Source organism: Leiobunum rupestre, chromosome 7, assembly GCF_980474605.1.
Source record: "Leiobunum rupestre chromosome 7, qqLeiRupe1.1.hap1, whole genome shotgun sequence".
Taxonomy (NCBI): Eukaryota; Metazoa; Arthropoda; class Arachnida; order Opiliones; family Sclerosomatidae; genus Leiobunum; species Leiobunum rupestre.
Window position 1 is genome coordinate 22,739,954 of NC_143390.1, and position 23,754 is coordinate 22,763,707.

Below are 23,754 nucleotides of genomic sequence, written 5' to 3' on the forward strand. Positions count from 1 at the left end.
GCCCCCTCTTTTGTCGGTCCTGGATACATTTAACGTTTTTACATACGTACTTCTCTCAAAAGAAATATTTTATAGACGCGATATTATCTCCAAGAACTGGAAATTATTTGGTATTACAAAAAGAGTGGCTTAACCCTTCGGAGTTTTTATTGTGAAAATCAATATTTTCGCAGATCGTTCTAAGACAAGCGTTTTCCGCCTAATAGCCGCTAGGAAGTCCCGCGTGCGGTACACGCCACGCCACGCAGTTATGAATAGAAATGACCAAAGAGCGCATATAAATTAATTTTAAGGCGCCAGTTTTATTGAATCTATTTAAGCAGGCGAAATCATGGGAGCCTCTAACTTCTTCAACGTGTCTCATCTCCGAATAACCATCAAAGAAGTGAGTTTTGGCTTGCTTGGGCCCGCTTTGCTTTCGTTTAATCTAACGGAATATCTACAAACTGGCCCAGATTAGGGTCTCCTGATCTCTAAATTCAGTTCCCAGAGCCGTGATTACGTTACTTGACACAATGTTTCCATGGATAATATTAGGCGAAGGGTCTATCCCCAGGCTGTAGTATATCCCGGGGCCCAATAATTTGTACAGACTTCATCTTCCCTCTTCGGGGCTTTAATAATGGACTAATTAGAGTAGTCAATGCTGTAAGTTCCAAAAATCTTATTTGGTCCTTTAATAGGCTTAGTGCTGTTGTTTCACTTAATTTGGACCGTTGCGAATGACAAAATTATCAATTTTGGGGAGAGGGGGCGGAGACTTTTTCTAAAGTTGCTCGCAACAACCTAGAAAAGTGGCCAATTTCGAGATAAAGTGAAATATTTCAGGTAGATCAAAGAATTATTATGTTTAACATAAGCATGGGTTTATTGGCGCTAGTTGCGTTAAAAGCAACTCGTAATGCGTGTTAGCAGACGATTTTTCACTTTAATCCCTATTTCTTTTAATTAGAGAGCTTAAGATTAGTTACCATTCCCCTTTCCCATGGTCGGATTAAGACTTTATGGAGCCCTAGGCCCAAGTTAATTTTGGTGCCCCCTTTCAATAGCGAGCTAGGCGCTTCCTCAATTTATAATTGAGAAATCGAAGGAAAATTCATTTTGCTACCAGATTTAGTATGTCGTCAGGGGCTAGACGGCAGTCCGTCAGAGAATGTGACAATCAAACGTTTTTGGTTCACAGGGGTGGACGCATTTAATAAAATTACTCCGGAAAATATTTTGTGAAAAGCAAAGGAATAATGTTTTGTACTTTTATTTTTGCGAACCCTCTTGGTGCCCCTTGTAGGCTTGGTGCCCTAGGCCCAGGCCTATTCGGCCTATTGGTTAATCCGGCCCTGCCCTTTCCTCAGCCCCGAAATCGGCACTCTTTGGGTTCCTGTTGCCCGGGTCCTTGATTCTGAAGATTCATTTTAAGGGAATACAATCTTACATTTTACGATCATTACAAAATACTCATGCCAACTGTTACATAAACCTCAATATTGGTAGTTTTCCTTTAGTGACCTCTGCATTTTTAAGTGCTCAATTAAAGGGCTTTAAATCTTGATTATATTGCCTCCTACGAGGCTATGACCAACTTGTTTTTCCACATGATATCATATTTCAGTGAAAAATACACGGAGTTTAACCAAACGAAGGTTATTCTAACCTTTTAGAGTCTGCTCTTTCACTTTCTCATTGAAACTTTTTGTATGCAACCTACCGGTGAAAAGTAATTACAATTTAAAGGGATTACTAGTCATTCAATACCTACTGAAAATTTGGTACTTCTACAAGACATAGTTTTTGCGAAAAACGCTTGAATCGATCAATTTCAAACACCCACCCTGTATAAAGGATACACTATGCTTCAGCTACTGAGAATAAGCAAATAGTTTGTCTTTTGACTGGAAGAATAACTACCAGGTGACGTTCATGGAGATAAATACGTATGAACACGAGTGTTTGGTCTCCATACCTTCAAAAACGAATCGATATTCTTATAGTACACAATTTTAGATGTCGATTCAATAATTTGTGAAAGGCGGTATACGAAACTAATTATCATCATCAAGCATAAAACATACCCGCTGACTATATTTGGCTTAGTGTAGCCTTAATTCGGTATTTGCGATAGATTAAGACCAAAACCATTATTTTATTTATTTTTAGTTTCTTAATGATTCTGACCATCTAAATAAACTTTATGTAATGATCAAATTGTTGCGTGTTTATTTTATAGAACGTCCCCTTTCTTGTTGTCGTACAACGAAACATTGACAACGACGCTTTGCGAATCGCTGGTCCGCTGGCGTTCATTTTAACGTCTCTTTCTTCTCATTTGAGCTTTTCGTAAGTTTTATTTTTGATATTTGAAGTATTACACGCAAAGGTTTTGGCTTCGATAAAAAATTATCACTATTAGAAGACATGATAATTTATATAAACCATGTTGAAATACATCATACAATACAAATGTATAACTGGATTCAGGGGCGAAGCTTTGGGGGGTTTGGGGGGGCATCGCACCCTCCCAACATTTTATCAGAGTTGGCAAACTTGGCAATTTGAACTTGAGTTGGCAATTTGAACTTGAGTTGGCAAAGAAAAAAATTCTGGAGTATTCACTTTAGCTCGATTTAAGTCAAGTAATTTTAATTTAATGGACTGCTGCAGCTTCTATTGGTTTTTTTATAATATTTTATTTTTATTACTTTAAAAAAGATTAAATTTCAGAAAATTTAATTCCATTTGGTTTTGGATTATTGATTGTGGATTTGTGTTCCTACTCTACTCAGTATAAGTTTTTGAATAGTTCTGTTACATTTATTTTGGTTTCATCCAACGGGGGCGCATTCAGAACTTACGCTGGGTTCCAGTTACTCGAGCGGACGGGCGAGAAAGATGGCTTATATTTATTTTAGAATTGTCTGTCTTTAAAGAATTTATAGACCCATAATATAAATGGGTTATTTCAAGATTCCATATTTTTAAACTTTAATGAATAAAATATGAGAGATATATTTTTTAAACAAAATAATATAAATAATGTTTATCTATGTAGTTTATGTAAAATATAAACATGAATCTTGGCACAATATAGTTTTAATGTCAAGTTTTATTGATACTTAGAAAAAGTATCAAACATTTCAACAGTCAGATCTTTGAAATCATTATTAGAAAAATATAACATTTTAAATCCGAACTCTTTGCACAATTATAAATTCCCGTGTTATAATAAAAATTTTACCAGAAGTTTTGATTTGATTCTTAGAAATTTTTAGCGTACTTTGGAAATAGCACTCGTGTAATTTTGACATAAATGAACTTTCGTTGTCCAAGGAAGATTTTATTGTTTTCTCAATTAGAGAGCCACCTTTTGAAAAATTGTTGCAAATGCAGAATTACTTTGGGTACATGAACAACTTACGTCATAGAATTTTTAAAAGGACGAAAACCGAGTGGAGAAACAAGTCGGGTATTGTAGCCAAATCCGGTTCATCCCCCACGCCACCCCCAAGTTGAGGGATACTTTGAGGAAACGACAATTTTAGTCCGGGGTAAGGTACAGGATAACTGTAATGGATAATGTTTTAAGAATTTTCAAATGCCGATATGTCCCTTCCATCTTGAAGGCCATTTTGGTTCTTCCAACTTTCCTACTGTTGAATTTTTAACATGCCAGAAACGTCATAAGACATTAAAAATTTAAATAAAATTTAACCGAATTACCTTATAGAGTCCAAATTATAGCTTTAAATATATCAATACGAATAATTATTAAAATATATTTCGTAAGAGATGTGCTATAAGCCTTTGGTATTTAGAATACATTGGGAAATACCAAAGGAGAAACATTAGAAATAAATTCCAACTATAGACCTGTTTCACCCTTTTCAGCCATTACAGGACAGTGCATGAATTAAAATTTAACCAAGTTTAGCTGCTGATATCAGTAAATTTTATGGCTTTCTTGTTTTGTGAAATGCGGCATACAAAACTGATTCACGTCAATCGTAAAACGTCCCTGCGTTCTAAATTTGGTTTATCATAGCCACCATTTTGTTGTTGCCGTGGATAAATCCCAACACAAATAATTTAACGATAAAAAGTGAAAGAGTTAATACTAAGGATAATATATGTATATAATATATATACATGTATAAAGTTAAATATAATTTTTAGCCTTGGGTTATTAAAAAATACGGGAAATGTAAAGGTATTTTCCGTGTTTGTTAGTTTCTTTTGTGTCCTGTTAGCGAGATCAATTTTTGGTTTCTATTAGCAAATCGTATTTTTTAATTGTACTCTATAAGTGTGTCAGTTAGTCAGATAGCTGTGTGGAGTGACGTAAAATGAACGTCATGCCCAAAACGATAAGCCGCTATGGCGATGCAAACACACGAGGCGATCCTTTATTCTAGAAGTATCTGTGAAAGGTAACACGTGAAAGATAGGCAACTGACTCACTTACTTGGAACCTTAATACAGGGTTCTAACTAAAAAACGATACATGGCCAATAACTCAAAATGTGATTTAGAGAACCATTAGAGATACAAAGTTGGTTTCAATTAGAAAAGTGTTCCCCGTTTCATTTTAGGTCTAAATAGCTTCGATATCACATAATTTTACCAATAGCAAGTCTAGGGAATTTAGACAAAAACAGAAAGGTCGTGATGAACTCGAAAAATACTCATGCTAGAGTATCAAAATTTGCTAGACACTCGGACATTCAACTCATGGTTCAAGGTCATTCAAAGTTTATCTCGAGAACCAATGGATTTAGAGAAATTGTTCCAATTTAAATTTAAATTGAACTGAATGTCTTTAACCCGATGCAAAACACCACGATGAAAACCTTTTAAATTGGAACCATTTCTCTAAATCCATTGGTTCTTGAGATAAACATTGAATGACCTTAATGAGTTAAAGGTCATCCGAGTTTGCAAATATGTCTAGAAAATTTTGATGAGTATTTTTCAAGGGATTAGCCATTCAACCTGGTTTCTGGTACATTATTTTCATCACGACCTTCATGTTTTGTTCTAAATTCTTTCGACTTGTTATTGGTCAAATAAGGAAGTATCAAAGTTTTTATATCTAAAATGTGAAGGGGAACACATTTCTAATTGAAACCAACTTTGTATCTCTAATGGTTCTCGAATTAAATTTTAAAGTAATGGAAATTTCCGATCTATGTGTTCCGAAAGTTTCAAATTCATAGTCAAATAAATTTGTATAGTTTTTAGTTAGCACGCTGTATATAAGCTTATATTTTTACGGTACGTATAGCTATAACCTAATGGAACCAGAAGACAGACAGGCTGGTATGAAGTTGGCGGATGGCAAGTGGACTGGTGCCATGGGCCTCGTTCATCGAAATGTTAAGTCTAAAACACTCTTGTAAACACTTTGATCAAGAACTAACTAGATTCGTGGATAGGAGTGTGATTTCTACTTGGGAACGGTGGCTGTTACTCTGGAGAGATCGGAAGTTCTGGACTTCACTTCGACTTTCGTTGGCTTCCAAAGAATGTTCCTGGTCGGTCATAAACAGAAAACAGTGGCGACATCATATTTCAGCTACTTACTGGCTTTTGAAATCGAAGTATTTATACAGCAATTCTCAACGTCATAAATAGACTTTAATAAACGTATACGTTCAAATAGATCTTCGTTAGTTTCTTCATACTCTTCGAAATCCTGGTGCTAATCCTCGCTTTAATGAATCGACGATCCGAAGCCTCGAAGTGGGCGACTACAGCGAGCAATTGTTGGATCCTACTGAGTTCTTTGCTAGGCCAAAGTACTGCTAAATTACAACGACATGTTTCGGTTTTTCAGGTGCCAATTTGTTACTTTTCCAGACACGCGAGAATATGTGTGGCAAATGACTTCCCATCGACGCTTGATTTGGTCAATGTGGATGATAGCGTGTTTTCTATTCCGAGTTCTCTTCAGCGGCTTAATGGTGTGCAAAATGAGCGTTCACTTACACGAAAGATTTATCGAATCAATCGATGATTTTATTGATTTCCCGGAAGTGTGGCCCGTTATCAAAGCCGGTCAAGTAGACCTTGATATAATTAAGGTCTTTTAATTAAGGTTCAACTTTTTTCAGTAAAACACAATTGTCTTTCTTCCGCTCTAGAGCACTCGAGGAATGTATTTTCAGGAAGTATATCGACGTCTCGTATCGAAGCAAAATCCGATGGGTATTTTAAAACCGAAGAAAATCTTCGAGAATCCCCAGGTTTTGCGTTCCATCGACGAAGGGAAAGCCGCCTTCGGCTCGAACTTGCTCAACTTCAAACTGCTATTGGACAAATGGCCAATTTTTTTAAACAAAAACAAGTGTGACTTTAGGATAACCGAACCTTACGCCTATACCGTCAATGCTTTGGGCTTTCGTAAGGGATTCCCCGGCGATTTTGTTACTCGAGTCAACAATAGGTACGCCTCGTTTCATTTCCCCTCTTATCAAATATCATGATAAATTCAATTCGCAGGCTTCAACGACTGGTTGATATGGGATTATCCGCCTACATTTATCCTCCAACGCGAGACAATTTCGGTGAATGTCTCGGAGACGGTCAGGCTCAAAAAATGTACAATAAGCTTACTTGGAGCGATTTTGCGGGTCCAGTGATCACTTGGATGGTTTGCATCTTAGTGTCTGCGTCTGCTTTCTTTGCGGAAAAAACGTACAGTTTCTTCAGCAAAATTTTCAGAACACGACACCGTAAGATCGAGCGACATCGTGTAATAGTTCGAATATCCAAAATAACTGATAACTTAAAATATTAAACCGACTTTTGGACAATCTGAATGAAAAATAAGTGCTTCCTCCCATTTCGCAATTGTGATAAAATTTAATCACCCATAAATGGACGTATCGTTTATATTTATGAACTCAGCGGTTGCTGAGAAATCAAGGACCCAAAATTACGGGCCCTTGAGGGCTCAAAGTGGTATCACGCCTCTGAGAGTTTTTCATGCCCTATTAATAGACGTATTGTTCATATGTGTCACCTCAGTGGTCCCTAAGAAATCAAGGTCCCAAACGGGTATCGTACCTCTGAGAATTTTTCTTACCCCATTAATGGACGTATCATTCAAATTTGTTGCCTCAGTGGTCGCTGAGAAATCAAGAAACCAAAGTTACGAGCCGTTTAAATTTAAATGATCATTACCCAAACTGAATTGTTTTAAATACCTGGTTTTAGAAATAAGGTAACGACACGCGAACGCGTTAATAGGCGAAATTATAAAGTAAATTTCGTCTTAACGAAAATCACGTGACTACCATATCACAGCCAACTTTGATTCGGTAACTCGTGTTCATAGTTGGCCGTGCGACGGTAAAGAAAAAAATTATTCCTTTCAGATACTGCAGACAGATAATTAACTTACACTTTTCTATTACAAGATGTTTTAAATAATAATAATAATAATAAAATAATTTAGATGAATCAATCAAAATTTAAACCGCCATTAGCAAAATAAAATGAATAATAGTTCATATTTCTTAGGATAGATGGCGCAGCAGTTTTCCACAAAGTCACGTGACTACCATCTTTTCAGTCCCCCTGGACTTATAGTTTCGCCTATTGGGTTATTGACATTATTTTTTACTTAAACCGAATTTTTTGAGGTACCTGTTTTTGGAAATAAAGTAGCAAAGACGGACGAACTAACTATACCATCGCTCGCGAGCCAACGCCAGTGCCTCCGAACCGGGAAAGAGTTGCAGTCATTTATATTTAAAGGCGTACTTATATATATTGATTGTCCTTGCATCTTAGGCTATGATAGAGTCGCAGAATATAATGAAAATTAATTTCAAAACATTGTACGGCCGAAAACCACTTGGTTCAATACTATCGACAGGAACGTCTGGCAACGATGCCCTCTATAGCGGTTTCGCGCAAATTCATTGAGAAACCAACGGAGATAAGAGGACCAGTGGGAGTTCCAAAACCAAATGATTTTTATCTCTTCGACCGTGAGCAGCGGTGAGCGTTAGCTTTCCGTCTCTCGCGCGGAGAGGGCTGTATTGTTACTTTAACTATCTATGGTTAACTTAACTATAGTATTCAATCTAGTAGTAAGAGACGATAATTAAGAATGTGACTTGCTTTAATGATAGCCGCTTGGCAAGTGCGGGATCATAATTTTTTAGTGTATACATAACTCGAGAAAACATACAAACAAGATGCTGGGAGAGTGGCGTCACCTAGTGACAACGATTTGTACTAACAATACAAGAGCGGATATCGAAACCCGCCGAGTCTAGTTCGAAAAAATATTCTATGATGTCGCGGCATCAAACTACAACTACAGTTCGGTCATAGCAATATGGCCACTCGATATATATATATATATATATATATATATATATATATATATATATATATATATATATATATATATATATATATATATATATATTGAATTGAATTGAATTGTATATATATATATATATATATATATATATATATATATATATATATATATATATTGAATTGAATTGAATTGAATTGTATATATATATATATATATATATATTGAATTGAATTGAATTGTATATATATATATATATATATATATATATATATATATATATATATATATTGAATTGAATTGAATTGTATATATATATATATTGAATTGAATTGAATTGTATATATATATATATATATTGAATTGAATTGAATTGTATATATATATATATATATATCTCGATGTGGAACTAATAAACGGGTGTGCCCCTTTAATTTGAAAATGCTAAACTGAACCCTTGGTCCAGACCGTGCTTCCCCGTCACAGGCGAGATTATTGTAAGTAAGTTTGGGGAATAAAGTATGCGCGAACGGACATAGGTTCCAACCAGTCAGAGGCTCTGTGAATAAGATTTAATATTTGATTCACACAGTGAGTTTTCACAATTTCTTTTGTATGGCAATATTGTTTTCCCACAAATTCACAATATACAGTTCGTGAGTTACAGGAAAGCACGGGTAAGCCATTGTAGCCTCCAAAATTGTACTCTTTCGTACCATGCCATTGGAATAAAGTCAAAAAATAAAACAATGATGTATTCTTCGCACTAATGAATTAAAATTATTCTTACAAAATTTATATTTAAAAAAAAGTCGAAAATTAAACTCACACAAGCAAAACTCATTTTAACCCAAAAACCGGGTAATCGCAAACCATCTTCGTGTCTCGAAAATAAATCTTGATAATTAATGTAACCAGTATACGATTTCCAAATCCAGCGCTTTTAATATTTGAACAAAGTGCAGCTGAAATTATATGATAATATTTCGACTAGTTTCATACATTAGAATATTCAGAGGCACCATTAATATAAACGACAACTATAAACTATTCTAAAACATTTAGCTAAATCCGGGTTTGTAACGGTGCTATGAAAAACGTACCAACCGGCCATCAAAAACCACCGTGCGTTGAATGGAAAACTGTTCCCGCGGAAAGCAGATTTTCTTATTTTGGCACGTATTTCACAATTCCACAGTTATAAATCTAACTTTATCTTATCGCTTTTTTGCGTTTTCTCATTCGGCTGGTTTTTGCCTTTTTGTTTTGCATAAGTCACTCTTTCTTTCGAGTCTGAATTTAATCGCGCAAACGAAAGAGTAATCTTGCGCAATAAAGACTGCTAAATTTTTGATGAAAAAGGTACTGCTTAGAATAATAGACAATTGTTTCTTATCGTCTAGTGGTATTATCTGTAATAACGGTAATAAGAATTCAAAATCAAGCTGAGGTGAAACGTGCGAAGAAGAGACACGAGGGAAATTAATATAACGATTTGAAAATCTCAAAAGCTGAGGGAAATATATTTTTTCTTTGGTACCAAACGTACGAGCAAAATGAGAATTCATATATATACTCTTTTGTTTACGTTTGTATTATACGAAGCTAAATGTCAAGACTTTTTTACATCTACAAGCGCGACACTCGGTTTGTTACAAGCGGAGAAGAAGGTGATTGAGTTGTTAACGAATTACATCGACGAAGCCAAGAATAACATAGCCTTCCTTCAAAAGTACGCTTTACCCGAATCGTAACTCGCCAATTCTTCAAAATGTAACGTGGTATTTGAATACATCTGACAGGTATGTTGACCGATATCACGAAATATATCGGAATGGCGACGAAATGAACGACGACGAAAGGGTGCAAAACCCGGTGGATAATTACTTACTGCTTAAAAGAACCTCGGCTGATCTCTATGACGTACGAGCCATCCTAAAAAGCGATTCTGGTCAATGTAAGAATGGGATACCAGTCTTGTTTTAATTATTGATGTATTTAATTCACCCGTAGATTTAGCTTTCACCTTGGACAACATGCGGAAAGAGAAGCTGTTACCACTGGATGAAGATTTGCAAGGTGCCGCTCAGGGATTGCTTCGGTTGCAACACACTTACCATCTAAATCCCGGAGCTCTCGCTAACGGAACCTTCAAAAACGACGTTTTTGATTTCACACCCAACGGCAATAATATTCTTCAGTTAACCGGTAATCGCGTGACCCTATTGGTGGTTCAAATATTGGTATAAGCTACATTCATCGAATTGGTTTTAAAAGCTAGGGACTGCTTGCTTATGGGTCAACATATGGTAAATCACAAGCAGTTCGAAAAAGCGCTGGTTTGGTTCGAGATGTCAATGAATAGGACGCATATGGACAATATGGATTTAGTCGGCCCTTTGCCAGCCGAAGAAGCGCAGGCGTACGTCGTTGAAGTCAACCAATTGGTAATCCTATCTTTGTTTCCGTCACCTCCCGAATAAATAAAATGAGCAACAATATTTTGATTACACATTCCCCGTTGATTAAGATTCAAAGGCAAGACCAAATTCAAGAGAATTCGGAAAGTAAGGTTTTCAGTTGGATTACTCATTCAGTATTTGACATCTTTTACGTACCGGTTCAGATGACGAGGATGGAATGATGACGGATATGGTATCGAGCGAGAACTTCGTCCCGCAGCTATACGAAGAAGATTACGATTGGCATTTACAAACTGAACAATTTAAGAGGTTGTGCAGGGGAGAGAGACTGCGGGTAAGATAACTGAAAAATTACCGATCTCCAAAAGAAAAAACAGTTTTATCGTTTACACTATAGCCTTTGTCCTGGGACGCCAATTTAAGTTGCCATCACTTCATAGGCCATCACCCGTTCTTCTGGCTGCAGCCTTTGAAACTGGAAGTGGTATCCAATATCCCATTCTTAGTCGTCATCTACGACATCATAAACGACAAGGAAATTTCCACTCTCCAAGAATTAGCATCCCCAAATGTGAGCTTGGGTCTTCATTTTGCTCTTAGATAACACTATTGGTTTTACCAGGAAGATCCATCTAGGATATAAAAATGAAACATGTACTTTCGCATGCTTGACGCAGATTCCCAAAGGAACTATTTTTACCCAAACCGCGGAGGTGTACACATCATCGCGACTTAGCATTTACTGGTATTACTCCGACTAACGACAAAAATGCAGAAATTTAAATGCTTAGGGATATTTACGTATTTTTTAACCATGTTTACCCGATTTAATAGTTTAAGAGAGTCATGTACAACACATTTTGAAAACGCATGATCCAAACCCGGCTTTGAAAAATCATAGTCAGCCTGCGAAGGTATATACAGCTTCAAACGAATAGCATTAACAAATTAATTAAAGCTAAGATATATGCTATATACTTTCGCTTTTGCGAAACTTTGGCGAACTCCCTGTTTTAGTTATTTAGATCGTTGCATTACGGGGAGGACGACGGCGCATTTAAATCTTCTTTGGGAAGAACTAGCAACAAGTGAGATATAAAAAGGGACGATGGAAGCGGTAAGTAAAAGTCGTGTCATTTTCAGTGCCTGGTTAGAAACCCAACAACATACGGTCTTGGAAAGAATAAATAAGAAAGCCGAAATGATTCTCGGTTTGGATGCCAACGAAGGAGCCGGAGGCTCAGAAATGTTCCAGGTGACGAATTACGGGATCGGCGGCCATTATATCCCCCATCACGATTACGTTCAAGTTGCAAATACAGACGGTACATTTGCGGTAAGAATACAACACAACTGTAAAACAACTGAAACCATGAATGTATTCATTGCAACCATGTATATCAAACTGCATTAGGTAGTCTAGCGTCAGTCGCTAGGATGGGAGGGGCTTAGTTGTTATGACGTTGCGGATTTTCAGATAAATAATCTAGTATATATCAGAATGTTGTCGAACGTGCCCGTAGATAGTGATAATCTGTGCGAAAGAGGGTCACAAAAAATAGAAAGCTGGCGAACTTTCGTTTCAAAGTACGCGAGGGTGTTAAAATATCTGCAGTTCTATATTCTTAGGTATCTCATTAATTCATTCTTGGTGCAATTAGCCCTTTTTAGTTTACACTTAGACCAACTAAGTGGTCTGAGAGCCAAGTTATAAAACACAAAGAGTCTGCTAGCAGACGAAAATCAAGCCGCTTCTCGCGTTTGCCACTACCAGTGGCGTAGCTGATGGTCCGCAAGGCCCGCGGCGCGGAGGGGCCCCGAGCTTCGGGGGCTCTGTTCACCATAAAAAAAATTGGAAAGTGGGGCCCCGTTGAGATTTTTGCGGAGGGCCTCTGAGTTCTCAGCTACGCCACTGGCCACTACGTAGCTTTATGCAAAGAGAAAAGGCTAATTGCAATCATTGTAACAGATAAACAGAGAAGATGACGAAATAGTAGGAGACCGAATTGGAACCCTCATGTATTACGTGAGTAATTCTCGATTTCCTCTTTTATTTAAAGTCTCTAAAGTCCCTTTTTTCCTAAGCTTACTGATGTTCAAGCTGGTGGAGCTACCGCGTTTCCTAACATAGGCGTTTCTGTTTGGCCCAAAAAAGGGTCGGCTGTTTTCTGGTGGAACTTGAAGGCCGACGGACAAGGAGATCCTCTCACTTACCACGGTGCTTGTCCAGTTCTTTATGGCACCAAGTGGGGTAAGTAATATATATTTTGATATTCCCCGCTGCTGCTGCGTTTATCTAACCGTATGTCAATTTATCAAGTCACCAACAAATGGTTCAGAAGTAAACAGCAAATGTTCCTAAAGAAGTGCGGTTTAGATCCTCATGAATATTTATTAACGTTATAGTATTTTAATTAAAAAATTTTACCAAATTTTTGTTTCCTGTTTAAATTTCGTGAATATCATATCAGATTTTCCGAAGTATGCATAAATTCAAGTTATCGGATAGATTTAAGCGGCACTTTCATTAATTCTACACTTCATTTCGGAAAATGGTTCCTATTTCTCTGTTCACTAGCGCTAGTAATGGAGCGCTTCCCATCATTAGCTCAATCAAATTTTTTTACAAGTGTTAAAAACTAACATTATGACGCGCTAGAGGAAACTAAGAATGACTCTCGTATCATAGACTAAGAAAGGTTAAACCTTTCTTAGTCTATGCTCGTATCGTAGACGAAATTTCGAGATCCGATAACTTTCATTCACCCACTTTTGATATTTGTACAAGGGGAAGCGAGAAGCTAATAACTTCGAAACATAATATACACCATATTTCTGATTTCCATTTCTTTTCTTTGTATTTCCCAATATTTCTTCGTATTTCTTTTCTATTTCTACATATTTTGTACACCAGATTTCTGAAGTGGTTAACCATGGACTAATTAACAACAGGGACGGTCCGGCCCGGGAAAAAAGTAAAAATAACAAGCATCGACGCACTCTAGCGGTACTCGCGGGCATAACATAGGGACGTGCTTGGGCATCCACTTTGGCCCTTTTGAAAATAAGTCAAACCCTAAGTCTATAATACTGTTCCACAAGTTTGTCACTCTGGGGAATATTTTACTGAGCTTGTAACGGAGTGACGTCATCACAAGAAGAAAATCTCCCCCTAGCGAGGCGCTGTCAAAAGCTATGTGTGACGCGTTAGCGAGCGGACGCAAAACGGCGACGAAGCCCGTAATGCAGTCTGTCTTGTGAATAGCTCTCAGTAAAACTTTTGCATGTGAAGAATAGGAAGTGTCACACTTATGTAGCTATATTATACACTTATGGTATAAAGTTAAGTATATAGTTAAGTTTCTTATCGCAATAACTTCATAAAGTTAAAGAATATAAAATGTGATTTTACATCGTTTAAACATAAGTTTATAATTTTACACATAAGTGTGTCTCTTAATCTTTCGTGTTTTTAATTTTTATTGAGACATTTCTGGAAAGAAACAGTTTTGGAGGACTTAATACTGAAGTCATAAAATACTCGTTCTTTGCCTTGTCGTCATAGTGAACCCTGCCGAGATGCAAGTCCAGCGCTTGATAATGAGCTTTTTCTCACTAGACGAGCTAATCTTTTTTGAATATGATTTCGATTCTACATCACACCACACATAACTATCAGTAATTTTTGTGGTTTAAAACAATAAACTTTAAACAGATGTCGTGATTACCAACAGCTGAGACTAACTCAAATTTATATGCATGCTATACTCATCTATAACTATAAATCTTAAAGTTTGTCCTTTCATTTATTTAGTTCATGTTCCTAAAAACTCGAAAACGGTTATCTCTAGAGTAGGGATGCACCGATATATCGGTAACCGATATATCGGCCGATATATCGGCTAATTTTACAAATATCGGTATCGGCCAATATCGGCTTAAGCGAGGCCGATATTAGCCGATACTTCTGGTATTAGAAAAATATTTTCAGGAAAAACTTTAAAAAAAGGCGATACTCAACTAACTAATTAATGGAAAACATTTATTGCCACAACCTTACATTTCCTTTTAAAAAGGCCAGTTGATCGCTGTTGTAGGAAATAATTATTCGCGTCCAAAACGGTCAGGAATCATAAGTGGTTTTTCGACTCCAAAAGCCATAGATCATATCATTTTTTAACAGGTGGTTACGAGAGTAAACAAAAAAGCATAATATTGTGATAGGTAACTTTGTTAATATCGGCCGATATATCGGCTATCCTAGGCCGATATATCGGCCGGCCGATATATCGGCTGTACCCATATCGGTGCATCCCTACTCTAGAGCTTTGAAATTTTAACTCTATGTTCAGGACCTGATTTCCAACTAAACGCGCCTAATTCCAAATACCTGAGATGGTTATTAATCTAATTCAATTTCATTATTTTACTCGACTTTGGACTTCCACCCCTTTGCTTCCCTTATCTGGCTCCAAATTTTTTGTCTCGACTTCCACCCCTTTGCTTCCCGTATTTATTATTCGGATCAATTTTTAGTTCCACATCGAGATATATATATATCGAAGTGGGACTATTGCTATGGACGTATTGTCGTTAAGTGTTGTTGTTTGTTTGTTTGTTGTGGAAAAGCGACGACACGGTAAATGGAGCTGCGAAAAATAATTTATTAAAATTAATATAATTTATATTAGTGGCCTCACCGAGACTGGAACACCGATAGCTGCGGGCCGCATAATCTCCAAAACCCGACGCTCTACCAACCACGCCACACCACTCTGTACAAATCTACTATGAACATCTAGTCTTTCCTTGCAACGCGGGGTGGGATTGTCAAGTTAAGTTGTCGCAATTCTCGTTCCTTTTTCCGGGTTTTTTTACGTATATTTACGGCGTTTTAGGGTCAAGTTAACCTCAAACTTCGCCTCCCCCCGCCTAATTTCGACCCCCTTATCGAAACCGTGTATGGTCAGAAGTAATAAAAAAGTGTGGCACTTTCTTATCGAAACCGTGTGTGGTCAGAAGTAACAAATAAGTGTGGCACTTTCTTATCGAAACCGTGTATGGTCAGAAGTAATAAATAAGTGTGGCACTTTCTTATCGAAACCGTGTATGGTCAGAAGTAATAAATAAGTGTGGCACTTTCTTATCGAAACCGTGTATGGTCAGAAGTAATAAATAAGTGTGACACTTTCTTATCGAAGTCGTTTATATGTGGCACAAAATAATATTATCGCCTTCTTGAAGAACTTGTATAGTTTGTATAGTTGGTCCAGAGATTTGGTCCCATTCGATAGAACTCTTTGACGCGCACGCACTGCCGTTAATTGCCGCCCCATCCCAACAACCCCCTTAAAGGGAAAGTGACCGAAAAAAACAAGTTGGTCTCATTCGATAAAGCTCTTTGACGCGCACGTAGTGCCGTTAATTTCTGCCCCCCCCCCCGAACAACCCCCTTAAAGGGAAAGTGACCGAAAAAAACAAGTTGGTCTCATTCGATAGAGCTCTTTGATGCGCACGCAGTGCCGTTAATTTCCGCCCCCTCCGAACAACCCCCTTACAGGGAAAGTGACCGAAAAAAAACAAGTTGGTCTCATTCGATAGAGCTCTTTGACGCGCACGCAGTGCCGTTAATTTCCGCCCCCTCCGAACAACCCCCTTAAAGGGAAAGTGACCGAAAAAAAACAAGTTGGTCTCATTCGATAGAGCTCTTTGACGTGCACGCAGTGCCGTTAATTTCTGCCCCCTCCGAACAACCCCCTTAAAGGGAAAGTGACCGAAAAAAACAAGTTGGTCTCATTCGATAGAGCTCTTTGACGCGCACGCAGTGCCGTTAATTTCCGCCCCCTCCGACCAACCCCCTTAAAGGGAGAGTGATCGAAAAAACAATTTGGTCTCATAGAACAATAAAAGTAAAAGATTGGATCGTCTACGCTAGCGTCTACTTGAAAGAGTGAGACCAAAAAATCCAAAGCAATCGAACTTAGGGCGTGTTGCAAAGGTCTGCTTTGCTAGAATCAAACATGTTAAAGACCGAGACCAGAGCGAATTTCCACCCCTCTTATCCTGAACTTAATTTTTTGACGAGTGACAACTGCTTAACATTTCTGACAACTTAAGTGACAGCTCTGACAGCTGGAGTGACCATCTGGACAATTCCATGTATTGTAGCTTACCTCTTTTTTGATGCTCATTGTATATATTCTATTCAAAAACAGTCAGAGCCGTCGGTAAAGCTGTCGACGCTGTCACTCAATTTTGTGGGGGTCTAAATTCGCGCACGAGAAAATGAAATCTCTGGTCTCGGCCTTTAAGTTCAATGGGCTAGCACTTTGGCTAGAGGCCCTTAAGCTGAAAAGTATGCGACCATGGGGACAGAATCTCCGTCTTGCCATATTCTTAGTACATAAATACATTCTTTCAATAATATGATTTATGCAGTTGTTAATAATCCATATTAAATATCTGCTCTGTCCAACGATAAGAAATCACGTAGCCTCAACAGTTTTTGTATTAGTTTGCCTACCTGTGTCTACTAAGGGTGTATGGGTTTGCCCACTCGAATACACTGATGTGGAACTAATATTACGGCCTGGGCCAACTTGTTTTTTTTTTAAATGTCGCGTGGTCGCGCCGTTATTTGTTTGAAAACCTCGCCCGGTTTGTTTTCAACGCTTGAGTTCCTTGCGCTCGTCCCGGCCTTTAAACTTTTTTAACGGGTTAGTGTGAAATTCGTAGAAGGGAAGTTAGAGTGAAAGAAAGGGACTTCGTAGAAGGGGATGTTTATTTGGGATTTTTAAGTCGTTAGGGACTTTTTGCTATGCGTGTTACGTGTGTTACGTTTTTGCTACAGCGTTTACCTTTCTTCCGTACAAATCAGATCTAATTCATTAAAACTAAAACCACGGGCGAAGCCGGGCATTAAAGCTAGTATAAGATAAGTAACATAATTACCTATATAGCACTTCCTATTGGGGGGGGGTACTTTCCAGCGGGCTAAGCTGAAGCTTCATCATGCTGTCCTTTCATGTTCGTTGGTTACGGATGTGCCTGCTTGTCTAAGACATGTCTAGTCCTGCATTTTAGTTATAGCAATGGAATGTTGAGGGGATTGTTTGCTGACACTACCATAGCGTTTGGCCCATGACTGGTTCCATAGTCACGATTTGCCGTTTATATCTCTTGAGGGCACTGTAACCATAGAAATCTTATAACATAGTATGATTCCGTATAAATACAAAATGGGCCAATTACATTTTCGGAGGTTTCGTCATTATCAGCCAATCACGATTAAAAGAGTTATTACGGCCACGACTCGTTGCCATCTAGTTTGAGTTACTGAAAATAGTAATTCGATTTTAGATTACGTCACCTTAAGAACCCGCATTTGATTGGCCCACGTCAATCGAGTCACGGCCCCCTGCACGCGCTCACGGGAGCGCGTGCAGGGGGCTGTGATCGAGTTTAATGTAGTTTTTAAACATGGTAGACTGTTTCTTTACTTAAAAGTTAGGCCCATGTCAGGCCTAGGCTTAAATATTTTCAAAGCGAACCTAAACGAAATCTTATTTATCTTCATCACAATGGCATTTAAATATTCCTTATAATAAGTAAATATAAAACAAAACAAAAAGTTAAAAAAATCTTTCCACTATTATTGAGCGAAGCGAGCGTAGCTCTCTTAGCAGCGAGTTCAATGGGAAAGTTTTGTCCGTCCGTCCGTCCGTTAGTAAGTTTCAAATAAGAGGGGGGGACGCGAGTTCAATGGGAAAGTTTTGTCCGTCCGTCCGTTAGTAAGTTTCAAAGGAGGGGGGGGGACGCAAGATAAAGAGGCATGGTATGAGCCACGGGTTGCGAGAGAGAGAGAGAGAGAAAGTGAGAGGGTAGGGGGTGCTAGACGGGGATAGGAACGGTCGTCCGTTAGTAAGTTTCAAAGGAGGGGGGTGGAAGAGAAAGAGGAATGGTATGAGCCACGGGTTGCGAGAGAGAGAGAGAGAGAGAGCGAGAGGGTAGAGGGGGGGGCGCTCAGCGGGGATAGGAGTGAGTTGTACGGGAACGTTTTGTAGAGAAGTGGAGGGGGATGGGGGCTCTGACTGAGGGGAATCCCTTCGAGGGTTTTTTTATTGAGAGATAAGGAAACTGGCAATGGTACTATAGGCAAAATCATTGACATTATCTATATTTCCACCGATTCTCGCGAGTATTTAAACGAGTTGCCACTTGTGTGCTTGTTAATTTTCCAACATACTCAGGTCCGTCGTTATACAACAATCTGATACCGATCCCACCAGTCACCGTTTCGTTTAAAAAGGGGGCGGCCGAGGGGCTAACCACTCTCTGAAAATCTGTACACCGATTACATAAATATAAAAATGAGTACAGCCTTTGGTAGTGTTAAATCTGTATTAACTTACGTAATCATTTTAGTGCAGTCAAAGCTACAGGATTGTACACCGATTACGCCAAGTGATCAGCCCCTTGGGGGCGGCCACTTGTACTCGTAAGCAATTCCCACTGCAACTTGCTTACGCAATCAGCATTCATCGTTCCCAGGGCTTAACACTTGAGCAAGCAGTTGTTGATATCGGACCCAACGAATTCGCTCTCGGCATGGCATACGTTGCCGTTTAGCGCGTAAAAACATTGGACGGCATAATTTTCGATCCCGGATTTAACGTAGAACGACTTTTGAAAGTCAATAGTAAGACCGGGCTAGCTTTCAAAAAAAAAGAACTGGAGAGGCATTAAAATAAAAGTTATTACCTTAATTTCTTTAAATGTGTGTTCAATATTTGAATTATTTATATTGTCGCTAGCTCGTTCCGCTCAGGTTTTTGTCAAAAATACCCTTTGGGGTTTTGTGACGCCCTAGTTAAATAAAAATCCAAAAACGTTGAAGCAGAGATGAAGTGATTCATGTGAAAAAATTCCAGCAAAAACCGATGGGAATTCTGCGAGCTTGGATCGGATGGATCCTGTAAAAATCGTCTGAGCTTCTACTATTTTTAACCGCCATGCAGTAGCGGCGCTAAGGGTGGGCTGAAGTGGGCTTTAGCCCCCCTGCTTTTCTGAGAGGGGCCACATATTTATATTAAAAGGGCCACATATTCATAATTAAGATTCCATATATTTTAATTTATGAATATGAAAATATAAATTTGTTTTATTGCGAAGAAACGTTTTTCTGGAAAAAATCTTTCAAAATCAATTGGTTTACTCAAAAAGTTAGTAGACCATAAACATATAGATTCGGGAGGAAGGTAGCGGTAATTGAGATAAAGTTGAAAAGAAAGGGGCTTATGGGAATTTAGGGAAATATCCCAGGCATGCACGTGTCTCCTTCAGGTCAGATACAAGGTCAGTAGGGGGTCCAGAAAACGCGACGAGAGCCGCAACAATAAAACGACCTTGCTCTTCTCGCTTCCTGGAAAATTTTGGGTTTTTTCGATTTCACCACTTTTTCGAAATATGGTCAATACAAGGTTCCCGCTAAGGGCCACAAAATTCTTAGGGGCCACAAAATAATTAGCCCACCTGTGAAAAAACCTTAGCGCCGCTACTGCCGCCATGTTATGGCGCTAGCGGCTTGCCGTAGTCAATGAATGGCCGCTGATTGGCTGAAGCTTAAGCAAAGACTATACAATCATTAGTCGTTGCTACAAAATGACTTGGTGTCAGGTTCTCCCGTAGACCAGAGCATTCTAGGTAGGAGTATAAGATTTCTATGACTGTAAACCAATTGGGATCGTACGGCTTTGTATTTCACTGTTCTCCCCATAGATATAGGAAACGTATATAAAAGTCTAGATAAAATATTTCAAAGGGAGTGAATACGGAGTTGACAGCTAGCAGAAACGCGTAATTTCTGCAGGCTATCCTTATAAGGCACTATCTATCGGTAAGAAAGCTCGTGCTATCGTCGCGAGAGCCATTGTCTCCTGCTTAAAAACTATACTAAAAGTCACCAACAGATGGTGTCTAAAGACTACGGCCTGCGGAAAGTTCAAGCACTTAGTACTAAAATGCTAAGAGAGCACGCGCTCTTGGTCACGTGCCTTCCTCGGTGTCTGCTAGGTGTCAATTCCGTATTTTATGTTAGGCTTAGACGCCCCGAAATGTATCTAGACCTTTATATACATTTCTTATATCTATGGTTCTCCCTCAGACCTTGGCACCTTCCATCTGTGCAGTCTCCACTGGCTCCGTTTCTCTTACGCGCAATTTGGCTTATGGACTCTAAACCAGACTACACGGCATCTTCCTTGCATTCAGCCTTCTATTTATACCTGGCCTATCTGTCTCTGAAGTGGTGTCTTTTGTACACCGATTGCTCGAGTGGTCCGTCTTCTGATTTTACTGTCACAGTCTGAAGGCGCCACTGATTTGTCCATCTCCCGCGCCAAGTTATGTGTATCACATAAAAGGACATGGGCGAACGGGGCAAATGAGCTTCTTTTACGAGCTTAGACTAGAAAAATGTCTGCGGGTGCCTATTTATAAGGAGACGGTTGATGCTAAGGCTCGAGTAGGCTCGAGCTGGCTGGCTCCTTTATATTATCAGCTTCCAGTTTCGTTGTAAATTCGTTTTACCTGGTACGTAAGCCCCGCCGCCGTTCTCGATTAAATTCATCAACCGTTATAGCGTTAAAATGGTATATGATAGGTCACATTACAGAAAATTACACACCTTCGATATCCCAATATTAATTTTGGTGATCGGAGCCCACAATTTGGTCATTTACCCATTTTAGTAGTTCCTGTTGATTTTCGCCTTCAAATCAAATCTTCATACATTTCTTAAATTGGTGATCGGAGCCCACAATTTGGTCATTTACCCATTTTAGTAGTTCCTGTTGATTTTCGCCTTCAAATCAAATCTTCATACATTTCTTAAATTAAGTTCAATTTGGTTAAAAATTATATTTTTAGTTAGATCTCGTCAATTGCGAGCTATGTTTAAAACATTTAATATTAAGTCTGGTTTGAAGCCAATAGACCCATAACAAAAGAGGGGCCGAAGACGAGGCTTAAGTGAGACCTCTGGACGGAACATTCTGTTTGTGACGTTTTGAACCACGTGATCGCCATTGAAATATACAGGCGGAAGTAAGGAAACGGATGTTACATCCAAATGCTGGGTTGCCAGGTAAAAATGTTAATTTTTGACCCCCCAACTTTCATCATGGGTCTATTTTTGGAATCCTACAAGCCGCGTACGTACTTCCTACCTTTGATTTTCATTTTTTTTCGGTTGAAGCTTTCAGCTGTTGTGCAAAGGATAATTTTGAACGAGCAGACAGCTTTCACATATTCAATTTCAAATTCGGTCGGTAGGCGGCGATACTTGTGACCAAAATTTTAAATCTCTCCCCGTTTGTTATTCTCACACCCCTCGTTAGTCTGGCAGCCATCGTTGTCGCTGTATCAATTTGGGCTTTTGGGTGCCTAACTATTCGTAACCAGCTGTTCCTCAAACCGTTAGCATACGTAACATAATTACCATAAGTATGCCACTAGCTCTATTTCTTCACTAACGGTTTGTTTCACAGATATTGCGTCATCCGTACCCTACGTAATATTTGACGTCATCGAATCTCCAATGCCGATTATTCCGTCGCACAATTAGCTCTATGTCTGATAAACCAACGGCCATTATTTTAGTAAACAAACCGGTTTGAAAAATTAAGGCTTAGTAGCTAAAATGAACTACCATATACTGTCAAGTGCTGTTAATGCAATTAATATGCAAACTAATGAAGTTTTCGAAGACTCAGGTTCTAAAATAAATTTGCATTGTCAAATAAAGAAGCAGGTTTATTGGTAAAAATAGTTGAAATTCATGTTGAGCTTTTCTGGGGCATATTCTTTTGAGCCTAGGCCTAACTCTTCTAGGCTTGATATGGGTTTTAATAACGCTGGTGGAATATCCCACTTCGACGACTTGTTCCATTTTCGGAAAGCGATCACTGAACCGAACCGTATTGGTCATTTTCCCCAAACCTTTTATTTTTCTAAACTACTCATTATTTAACTTCATCCGTACAAACCGAGCGAGTTTATAAATTTCAATAAAGCTACTTTGGGCTGACTAAAATTCCTTCTCAATATAGAGGTTTTCCATTGGCTTAAATAAGATGTTAGTAGCCAAAAGTGTGACTTTCAAAATTACTAGGAAGAATAAAAAGGTAAGTTGTCCACCTTTTTACTGGTTCGTGGTGAAACAAACCATTAGTGAAGATTTTGGAATGGAATAAAGGTACAGTGGCATATTTATGAGTAATTATGTTACATATGCCGTTAGGGATAGATATAGCGTGCCCTCGCTGTAGCTATATCAATTTGAGCACTTGGAGCCCAGAAATGGGACTGTCGTTCATACCGATAGTGATACAAAGAAAAATGATACATCAATAGATCACTATATCAATTTTGGGCATTATGGAGTCCGAAAATTGGGTAATGGCAGCCCCGCGCACCGTTAGGAATAGAAACGAAAATTATGCCAGTCGAGCAGCGTTGCCAGACTTCAAAAACGAAATTATTGTATTCTTGCTTAAAAGTTATTGATTCTTGGGATAAATTATTGCAATTCTCACACGGCCAATAGGCGCTTAAATAAAACAACTTCCCAGAAATTGCCAAGAAGTAATATTTCCGACCGCCAGGACTCGTAAGTTATTATTTATATAGTACTTGTTGAAATATTAGAAAGCTGGAAACTTTCTCGAACGTAACATCGGTTTTTTGCTAAGCCTTAACATGCCAAAAAAAGTTACCTGGTTAAAAGGAAACACTTATTGCATACCGTACTGCAAATGTAATATGTTTAGTTCTAAAGGAATGAGTTCTCAGCTTTTTCCAAAAGCTAATTTTATACGAAATGAAATAACTCTGCCTCCATGAGAAGCTTTAAAATTGCCCGGTATTATAAAAATATTACATATAATTTCAATTATTTATACCATAAGAGGATGATAATAATAATAATATTATCTTCTTATACTTAGT

At 38.4% G+C, this 23,754-nt stretch overlaps 2 protein-coding genes across 5 annotated transcripts; both read left to right on the top strand.

Annotated features, from left to right (window-relative positions):
- Positions 1–323: 323 nt before the first annotated feature.
- Positions 324–6,790, top strand: LOC149935192 (uncharacterized). Its single transcript, XM_090153556.1, has 8 exons — positions 324–385; positions 2,225–2,334; positions 5,276–5,366; positions 5,427–5,591; positions 5,665–5,771; positions 5,828–6,074; positions 6,135–6,436; positions 6,493–6,790. Exons 1-8 carry the CDS (start codon positions 332–334, stop codon positions 6,788–6,790), a joined length of 1,374 nt encoding a protein of 457 aa, XP_090009682.1. The 5' UTR covers positions 324–331.
- A 2,823-nt stretch (positions 6,791–9,613) lies between these two features.
- Positions 9,614–19,486, top strand: LOC149935193 (prolyl 4-hydroxylase subunit alpha-2-like). 4 transcript variants are annotated; one of them, XM_090153178.1, is made up of 12 exons: positions 9,614–10,058; positions 10,129–10,283; positions 10,340–10,534; positions 10,604–10,773; positions 10,857–10,893; positions 10,953–11,083; positions 11,147–11,320; positions 11,767–11,837; positions 11,893–12,085; positions 12,719–12,775; positions 12,835–13,000; positions 19,174–19,486. In XM_090153178.1, the coding sequence occupies exons 1-12, from the start codon at positions 9,883–9,885 to the stop codon at positions 19,248–19,250; spliced, it is 1,602 nt and encodes a 533-aa protein (XP_090009304.1). In that variant the 5' UTR covers positions 9,614–9,882; the 3' UTR covers positions 19,251–19,486. The 4 variants fall into 4 exon arrangements, with proteins under 4 accessions (XP_090009304.1, XP_090009305.1, XP_090009306.1 ...); XM_090153179.1 differs by lacking the exon at positions 19,174–19,486 and adding an exon at positions 15,441–15,768 and having other exon boundaries at positions 9,615–10,058; XM_090153180.1 differs by lacking the exon at positions 19,174–19,486 and adding an exon at positions 13,664–14,086 and having other exon boundaries at positions 9,615–10,058.
- The last annotated feature ends 4,268 nt before the right edge of the window (positions 19,487–23,754 follow it).

What these genes read in the sequence shown, in the direction of transcription:
- LOC149935193 (XM_090153177.1), top strand. Translation starts at nt 9,883, where the DNA reads ATGAGAATTCATATATATACTCTTTTGTTTACGTTTGTATTATACGAA. An exon ending in TTGGGAAGAACTAGCAACAA is followed by an intron (nt 11,838 to 11,892) that starts GTGAGATATAAA and finishes TGTCATTTTCAG; the next exon opens with TGCCTGGTTAGAAACCCAAC. An exon ending in TTGGAACCCTCATGTATTAC is followed by an intron (nt 12,776 to 12,834) that starts GTGAGTAATTCT and finishes TTTTTTCCTAAG; the next exon opens with CTTACTGATGTTCAAGCTGG.
- LOC149935192 (XM_090153556.1), top strand. Translation starts at nt 332, where the DNA reads ATGGGAGCCTCTAACTTCTTCAACGTGTCTCATCTCCGAATAACCATC. An exon ending in TCCGAATAACCATCAAAGAA is followed by an intron (nt 386 to 2,224) that starts GTGAGTTTTGGC and finishes TTTATTTTATAG; the next exon opens with AACGTCCCCTTTCTTGTTGT. An exon ending in TAGACCTTGATATAATTAAG is followed by an intron (nt 6,075 to 6,134) that starts GTCTTTTAATTA and finishes CTTCCGCTCTAG; the next exon opens with AGCACTCGAGGAATGTATTT.